Raw genomic sequence first — 26,836 nt, forward strand, 5'->3', positions numbered from 1 at the left:
AGAAACTAGACATCAAAGTTACCAAATAATCCAATTAATATTGGGGTAAAATCTAAATAGAGAATTATCAAAAGAAGAATCTCAAGTGGAAGAATGATGCTTAAGGAATTGCTCAACATCTTTAGCCATCAGGGAAATGTAAATCAAAATGAGTCTGAGATACCATTTTATACAAGTCAGAATGGTTAGGATAAAAACTCTGATGATGGTTCATGATGTAGAGAATGCAATGTAAAAGGAACATTCCTCCATTGTTGGTGGGACTGTAAACTTATACATCCACTGTAGAAATCATTACAGTTATTTCTCCAAAAATTAGGAATCTATCTACCTCAAGACCCAGCAATACTGCTCTATGGCACATACCCAAAGGATGCACACGCATACTACAAGGATATTTGTTCAATTGTGTTCATAGCTGTATTATTCATAATAGCTAGAACTTTCAAAAAACCTAGATGCCCCTCAACCAAAGAAAGGACAAATAAAATGTGGTACTACTTGGCAATAAAAACAAATGACATCTTGAAATTTGCAGGCAAATGGATGAAACTAGAAAAATATATCCTGAGTGAGGCCCCAAGCCAGAAAGACAAGCATGGTATGTAGTCAATCATAAGTGGGTATTAGACATAAAGCAAAAAATAACTAGCCTATTTTGCATGACTGCAGAGAATGCAGGTGACAAGGAGAACGCTAAGAGAGATGTACATGGATTTCCCTTGAGAATGGGGAATAGGCAATCTATCCTTAGAAAATTGGGAGTGTGGTGGATGGAAAAGGGAGGGCAAAGGGGAGGAGGAGAACTTGAAGGAATGGGATGATAAGGATGGGGGATGGACAGATAGGGAGACCAGAGAAAGAGATATCGCGATTGAGGGAGCCATTCTGGGGCCAACAGGAAACCTGGCACTAGGGACCTTTCCATGAATCCATAAGGATGACCCCAGCCAAGACCCTAAGTGGTAGTGGAGAGGGTGAAGTAGCCTCCCCCATAATCAAATTGACGGCTACCTTAATTGTCATTATAGCACCTTCCTCCAACAAGTGAAGGGCACTGGTGCAGAGATCCACAGTGAAAAACACTGGGCCAAGTTCCCAAAGTCCAGTCAAAGAGAGGGAGGATCAATAATATAAGCAAAGGGGTCAAAGCCATTATGGGAATACTCACAGAAATAGCTGACCTGAGCTAGTGGTAACTCATTCCTTCTGGAGTGACAACGGAGGAACATGCACAGAATCAAACGATGCCCTCTGAATGTTAGTGACAGTTGTAAGGCTTGAGCAGTCTATAAGACCACTTTAAGTTGGATCAGAATTTATCCCTGGTGCTTGAACTGGCTTTTTAAAACCCACTTTCTTTGGAGGGAATACCTTGCTCAGCTTAGGTATAGTGGGGGTGGCCTTAGTCCTGCTGAAAAGTGATGTTCTAAACTTTGTTAACTCCCTATGGGAAGTCTTATTTTCACTAAGGAGTGTATGGGGATGAGGAGGGAGGAAGAGAATAGAGTTGTATGAGGAGACAGAGTGAAAACTGGGATTGGTATGTAAAGTGATAAAAAGATTGTTTAAAAAACAATTTTAAATTAAAAACTATTCATTAATCTATTTACTATGGATTAAGGATTAAGTAGGACAATAAGATTATTAATCTTCTAATTTCTGCATCTCCATAATTATTCGTAAACTAGTAGCATACATCCTTCTTACTGTATCTTGAAACATCCTTCAGATTGTAGAAATCCTAAAGATTAGGTCACAGTCTTTTATTTGTTTTGAAATTCATTATACTTGTGTTTCTAATCTGGGTGAATCTGTCAGCCTGGTTGATCCTGAGTCCGAAGATCCAATTTTCAACAAACATGTGCATCAACCTGTGACTAAAGTAGAAATTTTGCCTCAACCAATGTTTCAGTATATCATTTTGTACCCCTTTGGAGCCAAACACTAAAAAAACTGGGGAGTATAATACATATAGCATAGTATCCCTAACATCTCTCGAGTTACATTTTGAAATAATGCAGTCATCCTCCTTATTCTCTCTTCTGGTATCCTATTATTGAAGGAGTGATAGTTGCCATGTATTTATTTCTATAAGTTCAGTACTGTGCTACCTCATAGCAACCAAGTTAGAAGAAATGACCAAGCCTTTGTCTCTGTAGGTTTAGACACAAGGGATCAATTAGAGGAAAAAGAGGAAATCTAAGACTTGGTAATGCAAGGTGGTGCACATAAACTACAGCATTTGCCATTCTGTCTTTCACCAATATAGTATGTACAATATAAATCTAAAACTTCTCATTTGTCGCATTTAAAATAATTAGTAAGAAATGATTTATGTGAGCAATAAAAATGCAAATATAATCCAGGTGGGTTAATGTTCTTTTGGTTTCATCATGCATAAGATGAAATAAAATAGTATTAGATAATCCTTGAAAGTTTCTTTTTGGTATTTTGAAGAAAGAAGTGATTTTTTGTATAGGGAGCAGTTTTTCAAATTTCAATTGAGGGTGCTGCACAAGGAGCAGATCTTGTGGCATACCTGGCTGAAGACATGAACAAAAGGGGATCTGAGGACTTCTCAAGACCCAGAGACTCTCTGCAGGGTATGGTTGTGCTGTGAAGGTACCTTTTCTCACAAATGCAAATTAAAGAATAAGATCTTTGCATAAATTGAGTCCAGAAGTCATAATCAAGCAGAGTTGGTTTTTAGGTTAATTAGAAGAGATTCTGGAGGTATGGTTTTCTTGTACTGAGGAAGCCCTTGTTAGGATTTTCCTAACAAATTAGAAAAGCAAAAGTGAACTTAAAATGCATTAGAAAAAAAATTAATCATGTTAGAATTCTACAATGCGCTGCTTTGAATGTTTTGACCATAAATAAAAGATTTATTGCTGATGTTCAAGTTTCTCAAAAGCCAAGATGTGGAATGGAGAAAAAGAGATGGACACTTCTGGAATACCTAACATTTGTTGAATGCAGGCAGCTCACTGAGGTTCATGTTCTCTAGAGTCACAAAGATGTTTAAAGACTAAGCAGATTTACTAGTGTTCATCTGTGTACCTAGTCTTGTGCTCTGTAGATTTTTTTGCAGCGTGTCCCTATTTTGTTTACATATCTGTAATTTTGGAAAAATTAAACTAGCATTCTGCATATGTAGCACTTCTATACAGTAGGACTTTTACAATAGGGCATTAAACAACTCTATGTTTTTCAGGTATTTTGGAATGCTCAAGAGACACACTAAAAGTACATCTGTCTTGTAGCCCTTGGAAGATTTTAAAGTTAAAATGTAGTCAATGATACAAATCTTTATATGACTCTATGTTAAATAAAGTGTGCACTTGAGAGGGTAGTGATGTGGATGCCTTTAATTACAGCACTTGGGAGGCAGAGGCAGGTGGATCTCTGAGTTTGAGGCCAGTCTTATATATTGAGGAAGTTCCAGGATGGCCAAGACTTCACAAAGAAACTTCATCTGGGAAAAAAACACATGCGTGCAAATACAAGCTTATACCCAATATTGAAATTATCTTGTCAACAATGGAAAGTCTTTAACTCTATATAAACCAAAGTCTTATATCTTAAACCTTAAGTTGCAAGTATCTGCACCCTTAAAATAGATATTTCCAAATATTAATGACCAAGATGACCATATTTTGACATTGGATACAAAATAATCATGGAAGTAACTGTCTTCAAAGCATGGTAATGAATCACTGAGAGGTAATCTGAGAACACACACCTGTACATTCCTTCTATAGAAATTAAATGTGTACTATGTGTTTAGTGCAGATTTTGTCTAATGAACTAGAACACTTCTGCAAGGCTGGCTGGAATGGTTCTTCCTCTATGGCTAAACCAGTGTTCAAGGAAATCAAGATAGTACCCATAAGAGGTTCTTTGTTCACAAGGCATGATACAGAAGACAAGATTTTACATATAATATTGTCAGTTTTTCCAGTATGATCATGTTATCCTATCCAAGAATAAAGTTTTATTCATTTCAACAGACACATAGGTTGAATACCTATTATAAGTGCTGTTCCAGGGAATAGATATCAATGAATAATCAGAGAATATCTTATGTCCAGGTAGGCATCCACTCTCCTCATGTCATCAAGTGTCAATGATTTTTGTTAGATGTGTGGTTCTGTTTTCAAATCCAGGTAAGTTATCAGACATTCTTATTTGCTTTAAGTAGTCTTCTTTGCATGATCCTCACAGCAACTACTTTCTGAAAAAAAACTTATCTGAAATCTAGAAATGTTCCTAAGAACATATTACTTTCTGTGTTTTACCAATTTACACAGATAAGATTTCAAGTTCTTTTCTTCATACACAATTGCCCTCACACTTTTCCTATACAACCACTTATCTCATTGATTTTTGTTCTCTTTTTCTTTCCTTCCAGACCCTGTTCCTTGTTCATCATATTGAGTAGGGAACTTCACAGACCTGCTTACATGGTGCCTACATTTAGTGGCTAAAGGCAAGTCCCAGTCCAGCTGTCTCTTACCCTTTCTCTATCAAATTTTTATTTTTTAAAAAAAGTACCATAAGTCATTGAATTTGTATGCATCCATATACTCCACTACAAATACATAGAATTAAGTAAATGAAAATATAAAAAAATATGGGTGAGAAGAGTCTACATTGCACATCTACACATTTTACCCCATAAACATGTTTTAAGGAGTTCTTATTTCTGTCAGTGGAGTATAAAGATCTGAGCTGCATAGAAAAAAGAGAAAACAGCATATATAAGCAACATGTATACTATTGGGGCATATGTGTATAATATTTACAATGGTAAAATATAACAAAAATACATATTAGGCAATCTGTGTCATTTATTGTGTTTTGTTGTAGAATCACTTTTATTGTGAATGTGTATTAAATTGATAACTAAAATTTTCACAAACCAAAGTATCCAAAAGCATCTTATGATTAAAGTGGATTTGAGCACACACAAAACCTTTTTGTTTCAGAAAAGTGAATTGTGAGAGGAGGTTATTTTCAGAAAAGGCAAAGTTTTATTATAGAATTAGAGAGGCAGAGCACCAAGGAGCAGATCCCTGTGATCTGTCTACAGTATGTCCTATTATTGGTACAGAGGCAGGATGCAAGTGGTACAAAAGGGAGAGGTTTTCTATGTTTTGTATGCTGTACTGCTAATCGTGAGTAATGGTCTTGCATGGTCTTATTTTTGGGGAAATGTATTAACTACCTTATTCATGTTGCTACCCTTGAACTTAAAATTACTGTAGAGGTAACTTTAAATTGAGAAGCTGGCCAGAGGCTAGGAGAAAGGAACATATAGCTCAGATTTCATGATAAGTTCAACAGAAGGATGGAGATACATGAAGAAAAATTGAGTGCAAGCAAGTTCCTCTATATTCTCCTTTTCTAATCAATATGATCAGAGTATTTTACTTTCAGGTCATTTTTTCCAAGGAAGATAAAGTAATACATTTTCATGGAGAAATGGAATCAGACCTCAAGTGATTTCATTTTATTAGGATTGTTTCCACAAAACCAAACAGGCCTACTGCTTCTGCTGCTTATCATCTCTATATTCTCTGTGGCCTTGCTTGGGAACTCAGCAATGATCCACCTCATTCGTGTGGATCCCAAGCTACACACACCCATGTATTTTCTCCTCAGTCAGCTTTCTCTTATGGACCTGATGCATATTTCTACCACTGTTCCCAAGATGGCATTCAACTTCCTCACTGGTAAGAAAAACATTTCCTTCCTGGGCTGTGGAGTGCAATCCTTTTTCTTTCTCACCATGGCATGTTCTGAGGGCTTGCTCTTGGCTTCCATGGCCTATGACCGTTTTGTGGCCATCTGCCACCCTCTACATTATCCCATTCGCATGAGCAAAATGATGTGCCTGAAGATGATCATAGGATCTTGGACACTGGGCTCCATTAACGCCTTATCACATACAATTTATGTTCTTCATATTCCTTACTGCCATTCTAGGTCCATTAACCATTTCTTATGTGATATTCCAGCCATGATTCCCCTTGCCTGTATGGACACTTGGGTTTATGAGTATATGGTGTTCCTGAGCACAGGCCTCTTTCTCTTATTTCCTTTCCTTGGCATCACAGCTTCCTATGGACGGGTCCTTTTTGCTGTTTTCCATATGCACTCAAAAGAGGGAAGAAAAAAGGCTTTAACCACATGTTCCACTCATTTAACTGTGGTGTCATTTTTTTATGCACCTTTTGTCTACACTTATCTTCGACCTAGAAGTCTCCGTACACCCACAGAAGATAAGATTCTGGCTGTCTTCTACACCATTCTCACCCCCATGCTGAACCCCATAATCTATAGTCTGAGAAATAAAGAAGTTCTGGGAGCTATGACAAGAGTCTTTGGGACATTCTGTTCTACTAAACATTGATCATTTCTTCTATAGTCATATTTCTGTCATATGTCAGAATAGTGCTGTCCTTTGGAAATGTAAAGTGAGCTACACACATGTCTTACATTTCTGATGACTCACTACTAGTTAAGCTTGAATAGTATGCTTATTATTACATGCTAGTGCATTTATTTCCATGTTTAATTCACAACATTGGTGTCAATGATATCAATAACAGAAACTAGACAGTGAATTCTTATCCTAACATAATACGATACATTATAACTTGTGACTGTACAAATATTACTATAAAATGATACTATTTATGTTGATAATAAAATGTTTCTACAAAATTAACATGAATTATTGCTTTACTCATATATTTGCTGTCATTAATATCATTATTAAAATATATGTATAATAAATATTTGTAGCATACTGCAGTTTGAACTGTGCACTTTATGTGCCCAGTACTTAAATGGTATAAGTGTCTATCTACTATGTAAGAAAATATAGCAATTTCAATGTCATGAAATATTTTAAGTACATAAAAATTTCATAAATAATGGCTACCAAATGCTTTTGTGAGTGGAAGTATGGAGAACTGTTATACACAATTGGACGAAGTGTAAATTTATACAGTCCTTATGGCTGGGTATATTTAGTCAATTACATAAAAATAGATAAATTATGGGATTTGTCAACTCTCTTACTAGGTCTAGTTGAAATAAAATGATGTTAAAGTGTTTAAGAGACATTCCCCCACAGTACTTACTGAGGTATGTGATAATATTTTGTTTGTACTGTAACAAATAAAGACTTTCTGAACATCAGAGTACAGAGTTATCCACAGTAGTTAGCCATAGAGGCCATGCAGTGGTGGTACACATCTTTAATCCTAGAACTCAGCAGACAGAAGCAGATGGATCACTGTGAGATCAAGTCCACCCTGGGCTACATACAATTGAATTAGTCTAAAAGAGAAACAGAGTCCATAACTTTGATCCCAGCATGTAGGATCATATGCTTTTAATTATAGCACTAAGAATGTGGAGTCAAGAGCCATATGGCCAGGCAGAGAGAGGAATGTAAGGTAGGAGGAGACAGGAACTCAGAGGACTCACTGCGAGGTTTCTTAGAGACAGGACACCTTTGTTTGATAGAGAGAGGAATGTAGGGTAGGAGGAGACAGGAACTCAGAGGACTCACTGTGAGGTTTCCTAGAGACAGGACACCTTTGTTTGATAGAGAGAAGAATGTAGGGTAGGAGGAGACAGGAACTCAGAGGACTCATTGCGAGGTTTCTTAGAGACAGGACACCTTTGTTTGATAGAGAGAGGAATGTAAGGTAGGAGGAGACAGGAGCTCAGAGGACTCACTGCGAGGTTTCCTAGAGACAGGACACCTTTGTTTGATAGAGAGAGGAATGTAGGGTAGGAGGAGACAGGAGCTCAGAGGACTTACTGCGAGGTTTCTTAGAGACAGGACACCTTTGTTTGATAGAGAGAGGACACATTCAGCCTGAGGGTTTGTAATGACAGGACCACCACTTTGAGGATTTGGAAGAAGTAAAATGTCTCTCTAGTGATGGTCTTCTCTGCTTCTCTGCTCTCTTAGCTTTAACACCCTAATATCTGACTCTGTGTTTTTATTTTATTTTATTTTATTTTTTTTTATTGAGAAAGGAAAAAAAAGTTTCCAGCCTCCCATTTCCCTCCCCCTCCTCCCACCCTTCTCCCCCTTCCCCCCACTTCTCTCCCCCTCCCTCTCCAGTCCAAAGAGCAGTCAGGGTTTCCTGCCCTGTGGAAAGTCCAAGGTCCTCCCCCCTCTGTCCATGTCTAGGAAGGTGAACATCCAAACTGGCTAGGCTCCCACAAAGCCAGAACATGAAGTAGGATCAAAACCCCTTGCCATTGTCCTTGGCTTCTCATCAGCCCTCATTGTTCGCCATGTTCAGAGAGTCCGGTTTTATCCCATGCTTTTTCAGTCACAGTCCAGCTGGCTTTGGTGAGCTCCCAATAGATCAGCCCCACTGTCTCAGTTGGTGGGTGCACCCCTCGCGGTCCTGACTTCCTTGCTTATGTTCTCCCTCCTTCTGCTTCTCATTGGGACCTTGGGAGCTCAGTCCAGTGCTCCAGAGTGGGTCTCTGTCTCTATCTCCATCCATCACCAGATGAAGGTTCTATGGTAATATGCAAGATATTCATCAGTATTGCTATAGGATAGGGTCATTTCAGGTTCCCCATCCTCAGCTGCCGAAGGAACTAACTGGGGACATCGCCTTTATTATTAAGAACAATTAGAATTCATGCTACATCGGTCATTCAACTTTTGGGGCATGAATTCATGATAAAGATACTTGCCTGTAGCTTTGCATCCACCAGAATAGGCTAGAGCTCTTTTTTTTGCCTAAAGTCAAACCCCTCTTGGCTAGGCTTTTCTTACTTCTTTTCTAGCAGGTTTTGGGCTTTCCCTGTACATCCTTCTAGGGCTGCTGTCAAACTAGATAGCTACCATGAAACCCATGCAGTCTTCTACTGTTTAATGCAGCAGGAGGCAGAATGGAGAAAACTGGGAATTCTTAAACTGAAGAATTAGTTTAAAAAGTGAGTTTTTCTGTCTTTAAAAATGGGAAACAGTGTGTGGGTGCACCCCTCGTGGTCCTGAGTTCCTTGCTCATGCTCCCTCTCCTTCTGCTCCTGATTTGGACCTTGAGATTTCTGTCCGGTGCTCCAATGTGGGTCTCTGTCTTTGTCTCCTTTCATCACCTGATGAAGGTTAATATTCAGGAGCTGCCTATGTGTTTGTCTTTGGATTCACTTTCTTATTTCTAAAAGCCAGCCAGCCCCTAAAAACAAAATAAAAGAAACCAGACCAGCCAAATCATGGGGCTGGGGCTCAGGTGGCTGAGTGCTTACCTAGTATTATTGAAGCCTTGGGCTCCACCCTCAGTGCCACATACCCCAGGCATGGTGCCCCACACCTATATTTTTGCACTTTGGGGGTGGAAGCAGGAAGACATTTATGGTAATTCTAAAGCATATAGCAAATTTGAGGCCAGCCTGGGCTACAAAAGACTATCTGAAAGAGTGGAAGAAAAAATATTATTTCTTGGGTCCAGCAAAATGGCTCAGTGAGTAAAGACTCTTGCCACCAAGCCTGAAAACCTGAGTTAGATTCTTGAAACTCATGGAATGGAACAAGAGTACCAGCTCCTACAAGATGTCCTTTGACCTACACACACACGCTCTCTCTTTTAAAATTTTTTTTGGTTTTTCAGTCTTTCTCCACATATCCTCCTGCCTCTGCCTCCTGAGTGCTGAAATTGAAGGCATACACCACCATGCCTGGTAGAATAAATGTTTTCTTAAGGAAAAAAAATGGGAAACACCATTACTATGGAGAGAGTTAAGTCTCTGTAAGATTAGGCAATGCATGTTTTAAAATTGGAACAATTAAATTAATTAAATGAAGAGATGATTATTTTACCTAGAATTGACATGCTAATTATCACACACACACACACACACACACACACACACACACACACACACACACACACAGAGAGAGAGAGAGAGAGAGACAGACAGACAGACAGACAGACAGACAGACAGACAGAGACAAAGAAAGAGAGATCCACAGATTAAACAGGAGCTGAGTAAAGGGAGAACCAGTGTGTGCTGAGCAAGAGGAATATGGCTTCTCCATCTGACCCACATATTGCAGCAAACAGATACTACATTTTCAAAGGGAGAGCAGATAGTCATAAGTAGGTCTTGTACCAAAGAAAAAGAATGTAAGTGAAGAACTCTTACTCAGTTTTCCAACTATCTGGTTCACAAAATTCTGAGGCCAATCTCACATCCAGGGGAATGGTGAGAGGTAGGTAGCCTCACCATACACCTAATTTTTGGTACTGAATGGAAGCAAAGCTGTTGGTGAATGACAAAGCAGATTTGTTGCAGGTGGAAGAGAGTGGATCAGAAAGAAGATTTGTTTGTCCATGTAGGCATGTGATTTGGATTAAACTCTATATCTGTACATGTATGCTGGGTTTAATTCTCTGTGTATATGAATGTAACTTGTATTCAACTCTGTGTATATGTGCATGTAACTATTGCTTAGAGAAGCATGCTTTAAACAGCAACCACGTGGCTGTCCTCTATCTTGGTTGGTGACCTCATCATGATACTAAGAAAGCAACAAGCCTCAAATATTTTGGATTGTTTTTGTGAGCTCCATGGAGTCAACTTGGATCCACCTCCAACAGCATTTTGCCAGGTCCAACCTGTGCCAGGTGGTTCTACAGAGCCTGGCCAGTGAAGCAAAATAGTCAGCTACCCCATCCAACTCATTGCACAGTTGCAAAAACAGTTGACTGTTTAAAGTATTTGCCTTTACAAATTGACAGAATTTATAATGATTTTCATTTCTTCTTGTAATTTTTGTGTCCAACTTCTTAATGACTGATATTTGCATCATACAGTGAGTTCTGATGACTGTGGGTGGTTCATTCAGTACCAAACATTGAAACCCAGACAGACATTCTAGCATAGCTGGAGCACCATCAGTGCAAAGGCCATAAACCTTTCTCTAAGATATCATCTGTTCTTTCAGATGAACCAACTGTGTCAAAGACACCAAGTGCAGTAGTCGCTGCTTCAAGAGGTTTGCATAAAGAAACTCATTTTTAAAATTGCCATCATTGATATACCTCTTGCAATCCAGTAGTTGCGAACAGTTTGCAATGTCTGTAGATTCATCAAACTGAATACTAAACATTGGAAGTGGAGCATATTTAATTTTCTTGATTACCTGACCAAGAACATAAGTAGACATGCCATACATTCTTCTGCGGACAATATTGTTAGATAAGGAAATTGCACTCAATTGTGTAACAAATTTGTCTCTGATTATATCTCAAACATTCGTTTTGACTTTTGGCAACAACAAATCCTTAATATTGGTGTGACGTTCATAACTATGGTGACTCTGAATATGAAGCTTCAACAGCTGCTACCTTCTCTTTGTGGTACTTGCCACCACTGTCAAGTCTGCTTTTCTTGACTCCATCAGCTTTGCTTCTAAAATGGTTGATATCCTTGCTGGCAAAAAGTGGATGCTTGCTATCAAAATGGTGTTTTAGCTTGTTCGGCTTCATAGATTGGGCTGATAGAACCTCATAAAAAATAACACATTCAAGTTTCTCAATTCCTGTTGTAATTATTGAGCTAGAACTATACTGTAAAAAATCATCCCAATATTTTCTTTTCTTAATAAACCATTGTCATGGGATAGATTTCAAATAAAAATAAAAAAATAACAATAGCTTGAATAATACAAAAGATTATGCATGGCACAGTTCAGTCAATAAAGTTTATTAACATTTCTTATGATTTACCATTCTCTTTGTTATTGTTGTTATTATTTTTACATACCTGTTGCTATCACAAGGGTAATCTTCACATTAAGAACAACTGAATACAAACAAAGAGATCATCATCCAGATTAATTTTCCATGGTGCACAGACACACATACATGTGTGTGTGTGTGTGTGTGTGTGTGTATACATATATATATATTTCAGTGGTTGATTGTTTTACAGTATATGATTTTACATTTATCCAGTAATTATAATTCATGAACTGTCATATATATATATATATATATGTGTGTGTGTGTGTGTGTGTGTGTGTGTGTGTGTGTGTGTGTGTGTGTCAGTGTCTGTGTATTCATGTGCAATAATAACAAGTTTAAAAAATTCCATGAGTTGAGAGGGAAAGATGGGAGTGGAAAAGATGGAAATCAAGTGGAAGGGTGGAAATGATGTAATTATAGTTTAGTTAAAACATAAAAATTTTAAAGAATATTAAAAAAACCCACATACTTTGTGAAACTCTGAGACACTTTGCTACTAGAATAATATCAACAAATATTTTGAACTGAGAAACCTTTAAGAAATTGCTAAAACTCCTTTCCTGACCCTGGCCTAATTCTTGACTCATTAGTAACATCCCACAACACACACACACACACACACACACACACACACACACACACACACACACACACACAGAGCGGGGCAGGAGGGAGAGAGATAGAGATGGGGGAAGGAGACTTGTGAGACTTTAAATCTGTTAGGGCTTGCTTAGAATTATAATTGCACCTGTCTCCATGGAAGAAAGCAGTTGCCAAGCACAGGATGGGAGAAAAGTATGTTCACTGGCTTAAAGTGTGCAAAAGCCTTTGTGAAGTACTGACATAAGGGAAACTGTGATGCTGGAGAAATAAAAATGGTGTGTATTCTAAGCTTGTTTTTATATTTAGTTATCATATTTATGTTTAGATTCTGGAAAATGCTGAAAGAAATTTGTTTTAGAATTGATTGAAAATTTTCAAATACAAAGTTCAGCACTTAGTATATTTAAGATTTTCTTCCCCAAGGAAAAGGAATAGTAATATTGTTTTTAATTTGAGTGTGTTAAGATAACATAGTATACAAAATCATATATATATATATACATATATATAATATATATGAAAAGAGATGTGATGCTATCTAAAATCTCTATACAATTTTGAAAAGAACTGTTGTGATTAATAATAATAATATGAATTAATTCCAAAGTTAAAAATACATCCAGTGTATTTACTACAATTTCCCATATTTACTGTAAAAATGATATCATTTATTATAAATAATATGAAGTTCCTGAAATTATGTCCATTATAAAGATACTATAAGTAGTGGTTATCAAAATATGTTTTAAAGTTTAAATACAACCTCAAAATTAGAGACTCTTCTGTTTTTAAATAAATCAAGATGTTTACATAAAAACATATTTTATCAAGAATACTACTATTTATTTTGGAAAATAAGAACCATCAACATCAGTTATGTTTCCCACAAGGAAGGGTGTTCCCAGGCAAGTGCATGTGGTCATCACATTCATGCTGGTTTCTAGGTATTATCCCTCTTGGCAGTGGGATTTTGTATGCATTGAAATAGTTCCTTAGTTAAGTTTAACATTTTAGGAAATGTTTAAGTATTGCATTCAGGCATTGTGAGCCTCAGACAGATTTAAGTATAGTCTGAGGGAACAGTGGGAGTAATTTCATAACAAGAGGCAGTTTGGGGACTAATTCCTGAAAAAATTTCTGGGATGGGAAAAGTTAGATTTGAGTAAGAGGGCTGCTGATAGACCTCAGCGAAATTCAATGGAGAAGTCATGTTTAAAAAGATAATTTGCTAACAATTGAAAGTTTAATTTCTGATTTCTTTCTTGGGATCATATAAAATATTTATAAATGAGTTCAGGGTTATATGGTTCCCAGGATAAAGTAATTGTTTCTTGGACATTATTTTATTTATATAAACTGTAAATTATAAAACATTCTCATATATAATTTACAAGATATCTAAATTTCTTATAAAAATGCAAGTATACTTTGCATAAAATCTTCTGTATTAAAATATCAAGGTAATGGCTAAAATTTATCATCTATGGAGCAAAATTATGATTTGCAAACTTAAGACATTACTATAAGTTCATGTGCAATTCATAGGGATATTGCAAATTACATATTTCAATTATTCATTCAACTGAATTTAGGTCTATAAATTTTGCCTTTTCTTCTTATTTCTTTTAATTTCTGTGTAGTCATTAAAGCTTCAGTTAAGTAATAATGATTAATTAGCACCCTTTAACACCATTAGAAAATTATATAGCACAAAAAATATATTCCAAGTCACTGAACAATAAGTGGTGACAAATATGTGGGTGATGATCATATGCAGGTGGCCATGCTAATGCAGATGTTGGTGGCTAACAAGTGTCAAATGTCAGAGCCGCTACTCAGTGTTAATCTGCCTAAGATTTTCTGCTGAATTTTCTGTGAATTATCTCATGTAATCTTCCAATAACTTATTATTAAAAATTCTATTCGTAAATTAAAAAGATCCCAAATTAGTATTCAAAATCCAAGTTTGCAACAAAGTAGAGCTTTGTTAAGTTTTATTCAAAACTCTATACAACAGTCTGGTATAAAGATGCAGTTCTTGTTGGGCGGTGGTGGCACATGCCTTTAATTCCATCACTCTGGATGCAGAGGCAGGTGGATCTCTGAGTTTGAGGCCAGCCTGGTCTACAAGAGCTGGTTCTAGGACAGGCTCCAAAGCTACAGAGAACCCCTGTCTCAAAAAAACGAACATGCAGCTCTATAAATCATCCTCCAATCTCACTAAAATTCAGAGGATGGGTTATAGCTATATACTTATGTAGTTTCTAACTATCTATGGATGCTAATTCATCATTTTAGGATTTCAAAGTATTGAATACCAACCTCAAATAGTATATTCTTTTAAATAATCATAACTTATAATTGTTTGAATAATATAAAAGAAATACTAAAATAACACAAGAGACTGCACATTGTTTTCTTTTGTAAAATATATTGTGAAAATGCTGAGGAAATGAGGGATCTCAATGTATTTTTTTTAAATGAGAGGGCACTCTTGGGAAGAATGCTTGTCTACACTCCAGGATTGATCATGTAGGTTATTGGATTTGGATTCTATGGAAAGTATTTCTTAATACTAAAAGTTCATATAACTGAAAATAAAGGAAATCTCATCTATGGGCTGACATATTTATGTATATCAGGTATGAAAAATAAATCATAAAGTCCATTTCAGTGGCATATCATATCCCAGGAGATGGGTCAAGTGTAGCCCCAACTTTAATGCATCCTCAACTACACGGTTAGTTTAAAACTAACCTGGCTGAATGATATACTGTCCCCCAAAAGGCAGCATTTGAAGAACTATAGTAATGTAAATCTTATGGGAGAAATATGAATTGGCTCTGTTCTCTGGAAGGATGGGCATCTCTTGGCTTATAGGCTCTCTTCTGGCATGTGGTTAAGAAACTCCTCCTTGTGAAGCTATGGCTCTTTAGGATATCTTAGAGACTAGATGAGAGAAAATGGCTCAAGTTTATGTGAATGATGATGGAGATTATTTTGAAGATGTTTACAGATATCATCCTATGTTCCTTATAAAGCCTCTAGAAGAGCAAATGTGGTCTTCTTTCATAAAATTAAAAAAAATGCAGCCATCAGTTTTAATCCACTAATAGCAGCTTACTTGGTGATTTACATTAAAGTAATGAAAAGAAGAGTCCCAGAAAAGATGCAATAAAGGAACACTCTAAAAGGCTCACAAGTACTATACAGTTTAACTTTAAACTGCACAAATCACACTTGATTCTTTAAAACAGGAAAAGCATATCTAAAAATGCATATTTTCTCTAATTATATGAATAATTGAAAGAAAGCTTTATCATCAGATTTTTTAAGTGAATACAAGTATTGGAAAAATGGATATTCTTGCCAGTTGAATTAATGGAAATGTAGTATTTTGGGCTTTCATTAGAGGTTCTTTAAATTACTAAAGTTTGGGGTATTTAAAAAGGCATTTACCAGTATCTAAAGCTTAATATCTAATACCTTCATCAGAGAAAACATGTAACATTGGTGTTTGGGTCTGGGTAACCTCATTTGGGATGATTTTTTCAAGGTTCATCCATGCCCTTGCAAATTTTATTTTTTTTAATAGCTGAATAGTATTTCATTGTGTAACTGGATCATATTCTCATTATACATTCAACTGTTGGTGGACATCAAGAATGTTTATAAGGTCTGGCTATTATGCATAGAACAGAAATGAACACAGATTAGCAAGAATCTGTACTATGATATAGAGTACTTTATATACATGCCTAAGGACAGTAAAGCTAGGTCTTGCAGTAGACTGATCTTTCAATTTTTTTGATGAAGTTTCACACTGATTTTCATAGGTGCTAGCTCGCACTGCTACTGGCAATGAATAAGTATCCTGCTTTCTCCATATATTCACAAATATAAGCTGTCAATTGTTTTCTTGCTTCATAAATATTATCTCCAGATGTATGAGGAATAAGACAGTGTATCTGGTAAATGATAAACTAGATAATATCTATGTTCTGTAATATATATGTTTGTGCTTGATTTGTATTCTCTAAGTTCCAGAAAAGAGACCAAAACAAATATGCTTAAAATTTCTTAACTTGATTTTATTATCTATGCTAGTGGTTACCAGGAAAGTTAGCACATGCTTCTAATCCTAGCAGTTATGAGGCGGAGGTAGGGGGATCTCTGTGAGTTCTAAGTAGGCAACTCTTGTCTACATGGCAAACTTCTAGGCTAGCTAAGGCCACATAGTAATATCCTGTCTTAAATAAAATGGTTACATTATCATATAGGTTAAATGATCAAGATTAAACAAATACACAATGTGGAGGAGATAAAGTATAGTTTCTAATACTAAATCAATATATTCAGACAGTTTATTCAGGCAGATATCTGGACACTTGCAAGTGTGGGTTATCTACATTTCTACACACAGGTCTTTTGCTTCATTGGTGTTGTTACTTCAGCACCCTATAATGTTCTTGTCACTGTTGTCTGATTGATTTTCACCCATTTAATGTGCCATGACCTTTCATTGTTAGGGGAACCAAGACAAGTTAAAATCCATTCAAATGATCCCTAAAGAAATGAATTATTGCTATTTCACCTTGAGAAAGAAAGAAGGTAACACAGTTTGTCATATAAGCAAAAATATCTCCATTTTTTACCTTTGAAACAAGTATTCAGTGGCTGTAAACAATGTCCTTTCAGGTGCACCTTTCCTTTAAACAATGTCACCTTGTTCACTTTTGTCAAACAGGAACAAAGAAACACAGTTGATTGGAATAATTTTCCTTGACAGCTGGGAGGTGTCTCATCAATGAAGTTATATATCAGTCATTATTTTTTCTTTGTTATTTTCATCTCAGCCTTAAAGTGACTTATGGAAGTATTGTTAAACCCTGTAGAAAGCACAAGTGGTGTCAGTCACAATGTTAATCACATTGGTAATTATTAACATTTCATTTCAATCAGTCACTTAAAATGTCAATATAAACGGCATACTCTAATGTCAGTCTGGGATGTTAGTTTCATGATGAATCCAACTATGACTGTATAAACTATCTGCTTTCTCAGAATTTCACTTGTTTTTCAGTAGCCACTTGAGACTCCTTTGTTTAGCACAGACTCATAGGTTACAGCTTGCTTCTCACAATTTACTTCAGGCTTCATGCATGCAATTGTATTAGTACTTTGAAATGATTCTGTCTGGAAAATTGTTATGTTAAAGCAGCTACAGCCCAAAAGGTAAGACAGTACCATAGCTGCCCCAGTTGCTGCTCAGGTCAATATTTCACCCTTTCACTTCTGTAATACTTTAAGTCATACATTTGTTTGTGAAGATCAGGAGACTGCAAGCATTTCTGCATATCACACCCTTCTCCCGCTCCTCCATTCCAACATAGCCACAACTTTCTTTGTGTTTTTTGGAGGCTGACATCTTTGTTCCATCTTCTAAAAGATATTGACATTTCCCATAGGAGAATACGTTGGTAGTATGTACAACACACAGCATCACTGAAAAGCCAGTAGGTATTTGGCTGCAGTTACTTCACTTTTCCTCATGACTTGTTTTATTTTGTTTTTTTTAAAGATACTACTTTTATAGATACCTATCCCATAGTTTATTCTGAATGTTAAAGTGATTTTTTGAAAAGAAAAAAAAAACCAAAAACATTTCTGGATTCTCAAGAGACTTCTTTGTTTAAAAAATAATTTTATTTTCAAAATATAATTTTCTCTTTACATTTCTGCATAACATGTATGGTATCTAAACAATAGAGCCATGCATTTCAGTTCTGAGTAACTTCAGTTCTGTAATTTGCTAATTTCAACCCATAATTATTTTGCATTACGCATTTTTTTGGAATGCTCATGAAAATATGTAGTGATGAGGTGAGCAGGACTGTTTTTCATCCTGCCAAGTACCCACACGGCTAGCTTTACACCCAAAATAACACACAAATTGTATTCATTTAAACATTGCCTGGCCCATTAGCCTCTTACTGGCTAACTCTCACATCTTGATTAACCCATTCCTATTAATGTGTATCACCACTTGACTGTGGCTTACTGCCATGAGTCTAACCACCTGGGTAGGAGAAGCATGGCATCTGCCTGACTCTGCTTTCTTCCTTCCAGCATTCTGTTCTGTCTTCCCACCTACCTATATTCTGACCTATCAGGCCAAGCAGTTTTCTTTCTTAGTTAACCAATGATGATAGATAGAAGACCCTTCTGCATCAAATATGCATAAATATCCAATCATAATACTCCTTTTCTAAACTTCAGTTTTCATGTTTTATTTATATTTTTTCTTTAAAATGGTTTCCAATTTACTTTAGAATCTTTCTTGACTGTATTTGAGCAACCCTGCTCATTTTAGTTTCTGGTATTTTTTTTTATCAGCATCTGTCATTCCTTCAAAATAAATGATGTCTGTGCTATGAACTGAAACCTCTCCATGTACCTCTGAAGATGCTGATTTTTCTGATAAAAATATCAATTTCCTCATCATTTCTAACTTATCCTATGTATGTGTTTGGGTGTTTATATGTGTATATGTTTGCATATTCTTAAGTGGTATATCTTGCTCTTCAGTTTACAGATTTCCAGACTTATATTCATTGGCCCTAGCACAGACAGACATATTCATGCATTTTCTGGGCTCAGTATGTTAAGCCTTCTGCAGATTGCATTCCTGGTGGAGAAGAACAGCCCATGCTCATGCACATTCTGAAGACTCTGGATTCTTTCTCGCTCCCCCCATTTAGCGGCATGATTCTACTCCATTAAGAAGCCTGAAACAAACTCTGAAAGGTCCTGAGTCCTCTTTTGTAGCTATCCCTCTGCTTTGTATGAAACATTTATAAATGTACATCATTTATTGCCTTTTCATTCCAGGTAGTTCTGAGACAGAAAATTCATAAATGTGTGTGTGTGTTTAAATTTCCACCTTATGTTCTAGATAGCAGAGAGGAAAATAAGGAATGAAGAAAAAGCAAAGTGCTTGGGAGGTTCTGAGAAAGGGCAACAACACTTGTTTCTTTGGTGGAATGAACGTGCTATGTACATGCCCACAGACAGCGTCTAGTTAGAGTGTTTCAAATGTGATTGGATAAGAAGGAAAAAGAAGTTGACATTTGTTAATAAGCATTTTGTATAGAGTTTAAAAGAAATAACAGCACCCAAGTTTTGAAAAATCTTGGTTTTTATTAATGTGAAGGGTACATATGAAAGAAATATATTTTTGAATGATCTTATTAAATGTTACATCTTTGTATGTATCTTAGGTCCGGAGTATGGCAAAAAAGAGTCACCCTGAATGGAAGGAAAATGCATTCAATTGTGGGCCTGTATTTTAGGCATTTATAGTGGTTCCAAAATTGCACTATGAAATCTCATGTTCATGGCATCTATTTTTTTAGTAATAAAAATATCAATTTCCTAATGAGGGCATTATGGAAATATTCTTATAGGTTCTCAGGTTTCAGTAAGATATTTTGTTAATATATGTTGTTTTACTCTAAATTTATATATAAGTTAGAAGATGATTCAAAGTACACTATTCTCTGCTTAGCAGTTATGAGCAATGAAAGTCTGGTGAAATCATGAATTGAATTATTTTATTGTCTTTTATGTAACATTATTGCATAGGCTTCTAAGAGAGTCTAAATGAACACCTGATGGATAGTTATAATCAAACATTTACAGGTTTTATTTTATTGGGATTGTTCCCACCATCACAAACAGGTCTGTTCCTTTTCGTTCTCATTGTTCTCATCTTCCTGACAGCGTGGATTGGCAACCTGTCCATGATCCTCCTCATCCTCCTAGAGTCCCGTCTCCACACACCCATGTATTTCTTACTCAGTCAGCTTTCTCTTATTGACTTAAATTACATCTCGACCATTGTCCCTAAAATGGTGTCTGACTTCATGTTGGGGAATAAGTACATCTCCTTCATTGGGTGTGGATTTCAGATCTTCCTCTTCTTGACTTTTGGGGGTGCAGAAACTCTTTTGCTGGCTTCTATGGCCTATGACCGTTATGTGGCTATTTGCTTTCCTCTCCACTATGCCACACACATGAACAAAAGAGTCTGTGTGCTGATGATAATAGGATCTTGGGTGCTAGGGTCCATTAACTCCAGTGCTCACACTGGGTATGCACTTCACATTCCTTACTGCCGATCCAGGGCCATCAACCATTTCTTCTGTGATGTCCCTGCCATGTTAACCCTGGCCTGCATGGACACATGGGTCTATGAATACACTGTATTTGTGAGCACAATCCTCTTTCTTGTGTTACCATTTATTGGTATAGTGTGCTCTTATGGTCGTGTTTTCCTTGCTGTCTACCGTATGCATTCTGGGGCAGGGAGGAAGAAGGCCTATTCTACTTGTAGCACTCACCTCACTGTGGTGACTTTCTTCTATGCACCATTTGCTTACACTTATCTACGCCCGAGATCCCTCCGATCCCCAGCAGAAGACAAGACTCTGGCTGTCTTCTACACAGTCCTCACCCCAATGTTCAATCCCATCATCTACAGCCTGAGAAACAAAGAAGTTATGGAGGCACTGAGAAGAATAACTCACAGAATTCGCTTTTCAAAAAATAGTGATAAGTTACCTACCTGAGTCTGGGATTTAAAAGCAAGTAAACTCAATATCGGTATTTGCCAATTAAATCATAAGAACTGAAATATTCCAGGAAAGATTAAGGCGTTTAGTAATGGGCCCAGTTTTATAAGTGAAAATAGAAACTAAAATGTCATTCTTGGTTTTTTTTTTGCCTCTCAACATTTTTCTTTACTTTTATTTTTGGGACTACAGTATAATTACATTTCTGCCTTACCTTTCCTTTTCTCCAACCCTCCTTTATGCCCCTTCCTACTTTCCTTCAAAGTAATAGCTTCTTTTTCGAATACATATATGCACATGTATACACACACATATATAAAACCTGCTCATTTGGTATAATTTTACTTGCATTTATGCTCTTAGGGATGATCGTTTGGCACTGGATCACCAATTCGTGTTCTATTTCTTGGAAAAAGCCACCTCTCCTAGCTCCCAGATTTGCTTTTTTTTCAGTGGTTTTTAGATCTTTGTTGAAAGTTGAAATCTCATGGACTTTTACTTGTCCACTTGCATATCTATTGGTAATCTTTTTCCTGTCATGTTTGGGCAATCATATTGGTGACTTTTTGAATGTAATTTGTGATAATACTAGGAGACTCAATATCCCAACCATGTATCTGATCCTCTGGGTTCTTATAATCTTTCTACCCCCTCTTCCACAATGTTCCTCAACCTTAGGAAGTAGAAGTGTTTTATAGGTATATCAATTGAAGGTAGGCCTTTACAACTCTTCATTTTAATTGACTTGTAACTGTCTATATCTATATCTGTTGGCATAAGGATAGATGTTTATAAGTTATTGTTAGGGATTAGGCTGGTTTAGTAAGTTAGTGATTGTAGATTCTCCTCCAATAACCATGATTTTACTAGCACTGAATAGTTCTAGGTTTCTAGTACCAAACAAAGTTTCCTTCTTGTAAAGAGGGTCTTAAGTCAAATTAGAGAGCTATTTGTTACCACCAAAGAACTCATGCCAGTAGTATAATCTTAGGGCTATAATGCCATGTGGATCATTGATATTGTCCATAGGCATTATAACTGGGTAGGACTCTTGATCGCCACCTTTTTTGGTAAGCATTCAAGATGCCTTATGGTATCATGAAAACTAGCCTTCCGTTAGGGGACATTCAGGTTAGTTCCAGCTCAAGAGTCTTGGAAGCTGTTTCTGATGTGTATGGTATCTTTAGTAACAGGTACTTCTACCTATGTGAGGGTGGATAACCAAGGACAATAGGAATAAGTTGTGAGTTTTAGGAGTCTTCTGAGTAGCCCCAGCTGACAACTAAAAAATGGCTTTAGTGTCTGATATTAGGGTCTTTGTTAGGTAGTACTTGGGTGTTGAAGTGGGTACCATCAGCCCAAATGAGAAAGTTCATGAAAAATATGTCTGTATGTTTATACATGGAAATTATATATATATTATAGATTTTATACAAATAGTTAAATGTATGATTCTTTGTGGCTTTTCAGACATCCTTATTGTTGTTCTATTTGCTTACCTTTTTCTGCATTTACTTTTCTCCCTCTCCCTAAAAAACTCCCCTTTTCTATAAATAAAATTTTTATAAATAAATTTTATAAATAAAATTTCTATAAATAAAAATTATCAAAAATAGTCCAGGAATTTGAAATATAGCAAGGTAGGGGGTGCATGTGAGAGTTGTGTGGGAGAAAAGGGAGTGGAAAATAATTTAATTCTATTATGGTCTTACAAAAATTAATAAAAATATTAATAAATGAAAAACCTTTAAGTATCAGATGAAGAGCACTACACAAACACACAACTAGTGAGAATGAAGAGAACAAGTGACCCTGTGGTTCCCACCTGCAAATGAGACATCTACAGCATACCCCCTACACCCAAGACTCAGAAACATTGTGGAAATATGGGCATAAAGACCAAGAATAACAGGAGAAGTGCTGCAAAATAGCACCTTCTAGACAAAAGAGTAAAGATAAATCCACGAACTCTCAAATATATGATTACCTAAAGATAACATATATATAGTGACCAAATCAATTGGCATAGTAACATGTTGTATGAAATTTCACAAGGCCCCATCATGACCTGAAGGAATGGGGAGAAACAATGGCTATTGATGGAGGGATAATCAGTTTTCTCAAGTGATAAACCATGCATAGGTTATTCAGGCATAATTTGTTAGTCTGAAACACATGTACATGCAAGCAACACTAGGTTGATATTTATAATTATGAAGAAGAGGCCATGGATGTTTGATGGAGCTGAGAAGAAGGGTGAGAAACATATGTTAACTAGTCCAACGGATCATGGTACAAATAAAACAAGTAAACAAGAATTCTCTAAATCATCAGTTCCATGCTATCATTTTTATTCTCTCAATTCCCACCAATATTCAGCCTGTCACAGATACATTCTAAAATATCTCATCTATATTATAAATGTTTTAATTGAAAGTTGCATTTACTTATGAGGTATAATGTAATATGTCATATATATATATTCATTGAATAATGGTGAAATTAGGGAGATAAGCCAATCTATCACTTGAAGTTTTTACCTTCATTGGATGAATACCTTCAGCTTTCTCTCCTTTGAGATATGAGACATTATGTTTAACTATATTTATTTCACTATGGCATAGCACACCAGGACCTATTCTAGTTAAGAAGAACAGAAATGGAATAAGTGTGGGTGTATACAGCTCTTAAAAATCTCTGACTCTGTTTTCTTCAAATTTAGGCACATTAGAATAGCATACATATTATTTTGAAATTTGACCACCTATGGTATAATAGTTCTCTATTCTTCCTAATCGAACAGCATTTATTAACTACTATCCTTTTTAGAGAACAATTATACCTGGGGTAAAGTACTTTCTGGTGATTAGTTTTAATGTTTTATAGCATTTCATAATTTCTATGTTGCTCCATTTTCAACACAGTTTCCCATGTGGGTATTATCCCTTAAAATGTATATAGTGAAAAATGCAATAGGTTGTAAATAGGCAACACACAAAAGATTTTGAATAGTGAAAGCAAAATATATATGAGTAAAGAAATAATTATATGCCAATGTTTTAGAACTAATTTGTTAAATTGGCATAAATAGTATCACATTTACAGAAGTATTTGTGCACTTAAAATGCATATACATCAGGTATCAATAGCATTCCAAATTGTTGTTAATATTTATTGATTTTATTATTGGCTATAAGGTTACAAATTAAATAACCATGTAGGAACTGTACTAGTATGCAATAATGAATATATTATTTAATCTTAACAAGTAATGAATCACCAGAAATTTTATGATGTGTGTTGCACACATTACATTTTCTAAAGACAGCCCTCCTCTATGACATTCTCCAGGGAAACTGAAAGATGAGTAGAGAAGAAATAATCAGGGTTTTGTAGAAGAGAATGTTCCAAAGACTCTTGTTATGGCCCCCAGGACCTCCTTATTCGTCAGGCTGTAGATGATGGGTTCAACATGGGGGTGAAAATAGTGTAGAAGACAGCCAGAATCTTATCTTCTGTGGGAGAACGGAGACTCCTAGGTCGAAGATAAGTGTAGACAAAAGGTGCATAGTAAAATGTCACCATAGTTAAGTGAGTTGAACACGTGGTGAAGGCCTTTTTCTTTCCCTCTTTTGAGCACATATGAAAAACAGCAAAAATGATGCGTCCATAGGAAGCCATGATGCCAAGAAAAGGAAGTAGGAGAAACAGGCTTGTGCTCACAAACACCATGTACTCATAAACCCAAGTGTCCATACAGGCCAGGGAAAGCATGGCTGGAACATCACAGAAGAAATGGTTAATGGACCTGGAATGGCAGTAAGGAATGTGAAGGGCATAGACTGTGTGTGCTAAAGAGTTAATGGAGCCCAGTGTCCAGGAGCCTATAATCATCTTCAGACACATCATTTTGCTCATGCGAATGGGATAATGAAGGGGGTGACAGATGGCCACAAAACGGTCATAGGCCATGGAAGCCAGGAGCAAACCCTCAGAACCTGCCATTGTCACAAAAAAGAATGATTGTACTCCACAGCCCAGGAAGGTAATGCTTTTCTGGCCAGAGAGGAAGTTGAATGCCATCTAGGGAACAGTGGTAGAAATATACATCAGGTCCATGAGAGAGAGCTGACTGAGGAGAAAGTATATAGGGGAATGGATCCTGGAATCTACACGAATGAGATGGATCATTGTTGAGTTGCCAAACAAAGCCAGGGAGAACACAAAGATGATGAACAGCAAAAGCAGAAAACCTGTTTGGTTTTGTGGAAGCAGTCCTAACAAAATGAAGTCACTTGAGCTCTGATTCCATTCTCCATGGAAACGTATTGCTTTATCTTTCTTGTAAAAGGACCTAAAAGTGAAATACATTGCCGTATGACATAGGACAAGAAAGCAGTACTAAGAGGGAAGTTCATAGCACTAAGTGCCCATTTACAGAAAACGGAGAAAGCATACATTGGGGACTTAACAGCACACCTGAAAGCTCTAGAAAAAAAAGAAGCAGATGCGCCCAGGAGGAGTAGAAGACTGGAAATAATCAAACTGAGGGCAGAAATCAACAAAATAGAAACACAGAAAACAGTCCAAAGAATCAATGAAACAAAAAGTTGGTTCTTGGAGAAAATCAACAAGATCGACAAACCCCTATAAAAACTAATTAAACGACAGAGAGAGAACATGCAAATAAATAAGATCAGAAATGAAAAGGGGGACATAACCACAGACACAGAGGAAATTCAGAGAATCATTAGATCTTACTACAAAAGCCTGTATGCCACAAAACTGGAAAATGCAAAAGAAATGGATATTTTTTTAGATAAGTACCATATACCAAAGCTAAACCAAGACCAGGTGAACGATCTAAATAGACCTGTCAGTCACGAAGAACTAGAAACTGTTATCAAAAATCTTCCTTCCAAAAAAAGCCTAGGACCAGATGGTTTCAATGCAGAATTCTACCAGAACTTCCAAGAAGAACTAATACCTATACTCCTTAATGTATTTCACAATATAGAAACAGAAGAGTCATTGCCAAATTCCTTTTATGAAGCTACAGTTACCCTGATACCGAAACCACACAAAGACCCAACCAAGAAAGAGAATTACAGGCCTAACTCACTCATGAATATCGACGCAATAATTCTCAACAAAATATTGGCAAACCGAATCCAAGAACACATTAGAAAAATTATCCATTATGATCAAGTAGGCTTCATCCCAGAGATGCAGGGCTAGTTCAACATACGCAAATCTATCAATGTAATCCACCATATAAATAAACTGAGAGAAAAAAACCATATGATCATTTCATTAGATGCTGAAAAAGCATTAGACAAAATTCAACACCCCTTTATGATAAAGGTCTTGGAGAGATTAGGGATACAAGGGTCATACCTAAATATAATAAAAGCTATTTACACCCCATAATCTTCTTAGATACTTCAAAGGTCACTATTAGGAATGGTCACAATTTAATGCACAAAACTTAAGCATTTTAAATGTGTCGTACACAGCATATCTAGTGGAATTTAAATAACTGAAATCTAGTAAGTACATCCAGAGTACACAAACTTGGATCCTAGTTACCTGCATCAATCTCAAGCCCAAAATCACTTAAGGAAGCTATTTGAGTCCTTTTACTAGAACTAGTATTCTATATGACTCAAAAATCACAACAGAATGTATATATATATATATATGTGTGTGTGTATCTTTAATTATAAGATGTATATCTTATAATTCTTGAAATAATATTTACACCTTAAGAAAACTTTAAGCCAGCTTGTGGTGGCACATGCC

General features: G+C 36.3%; 3 protein-coding genes across 3 annotated transcripts; 2 read left to right on the plus strand and 1 right to left on the minus strand.

Moving 5' to 3' along the window:
* The first annotated feature begins 5,479 nt into the window (after window positions 1-5,479).
* Window positions 5,480-6,418, plus strand: LOC142843664 (olfactory receptor 2L13-like). Its single transcript, XM_075961477.1, has one exon. The coding sequence runs from the start codon at window positions 5,480-5,482 to the stop codon at window positions 6,416-6,418; it is 939 nt and encodes a 312-aa protein (XP_075817592.1).
* A 13,656-nt stretch (window positions 6,419-20,074) lies between these two features.
* Window positions 20,075-21,031, plus strand: LOC142843711 (olfactory receptor 2L8-like). Its single transcript, XM_075961608.1, has one exon. It carries the CDS (start codon window positions 20,075-20,077, stop codon window positions 21,029-21,031), a length of 957 nt encoding a protein of 318 aa, XP_075817723.1.
* Window positions 21,032-24,481: 3,450 nt separating this feature from the next.
* LOC142843759 (olfactory receptor 2L13-like) lies at window positions 24,482-25,117 on the minus strand. Its single transcript, XM_075961740.1, has one exon. It carries the CDS (start codon window positions 25,115-25,117, stop codon window positions 24,482-24,484), a length of 636 nt encoding a protein of 211 aa, XP_075817855.1.
* Window positions 25,118-26,836: the final 1,719 nt, after the last annotated feature.

Source organism: Microtus pennsylvanicus, chromosome 1, assembly GCF_037038515.1.
Source record: "Microtus pennsylvanicus isolate mMicPen1 chromosome 1, mMicPen1.hap1, whole genome shotgun sequence".
NCBI lineage: Eukaryota > Metazoa > Chordata > Mammalia > Rodentia > Cricetidae > Microtus > Microtus pennsylvanicus.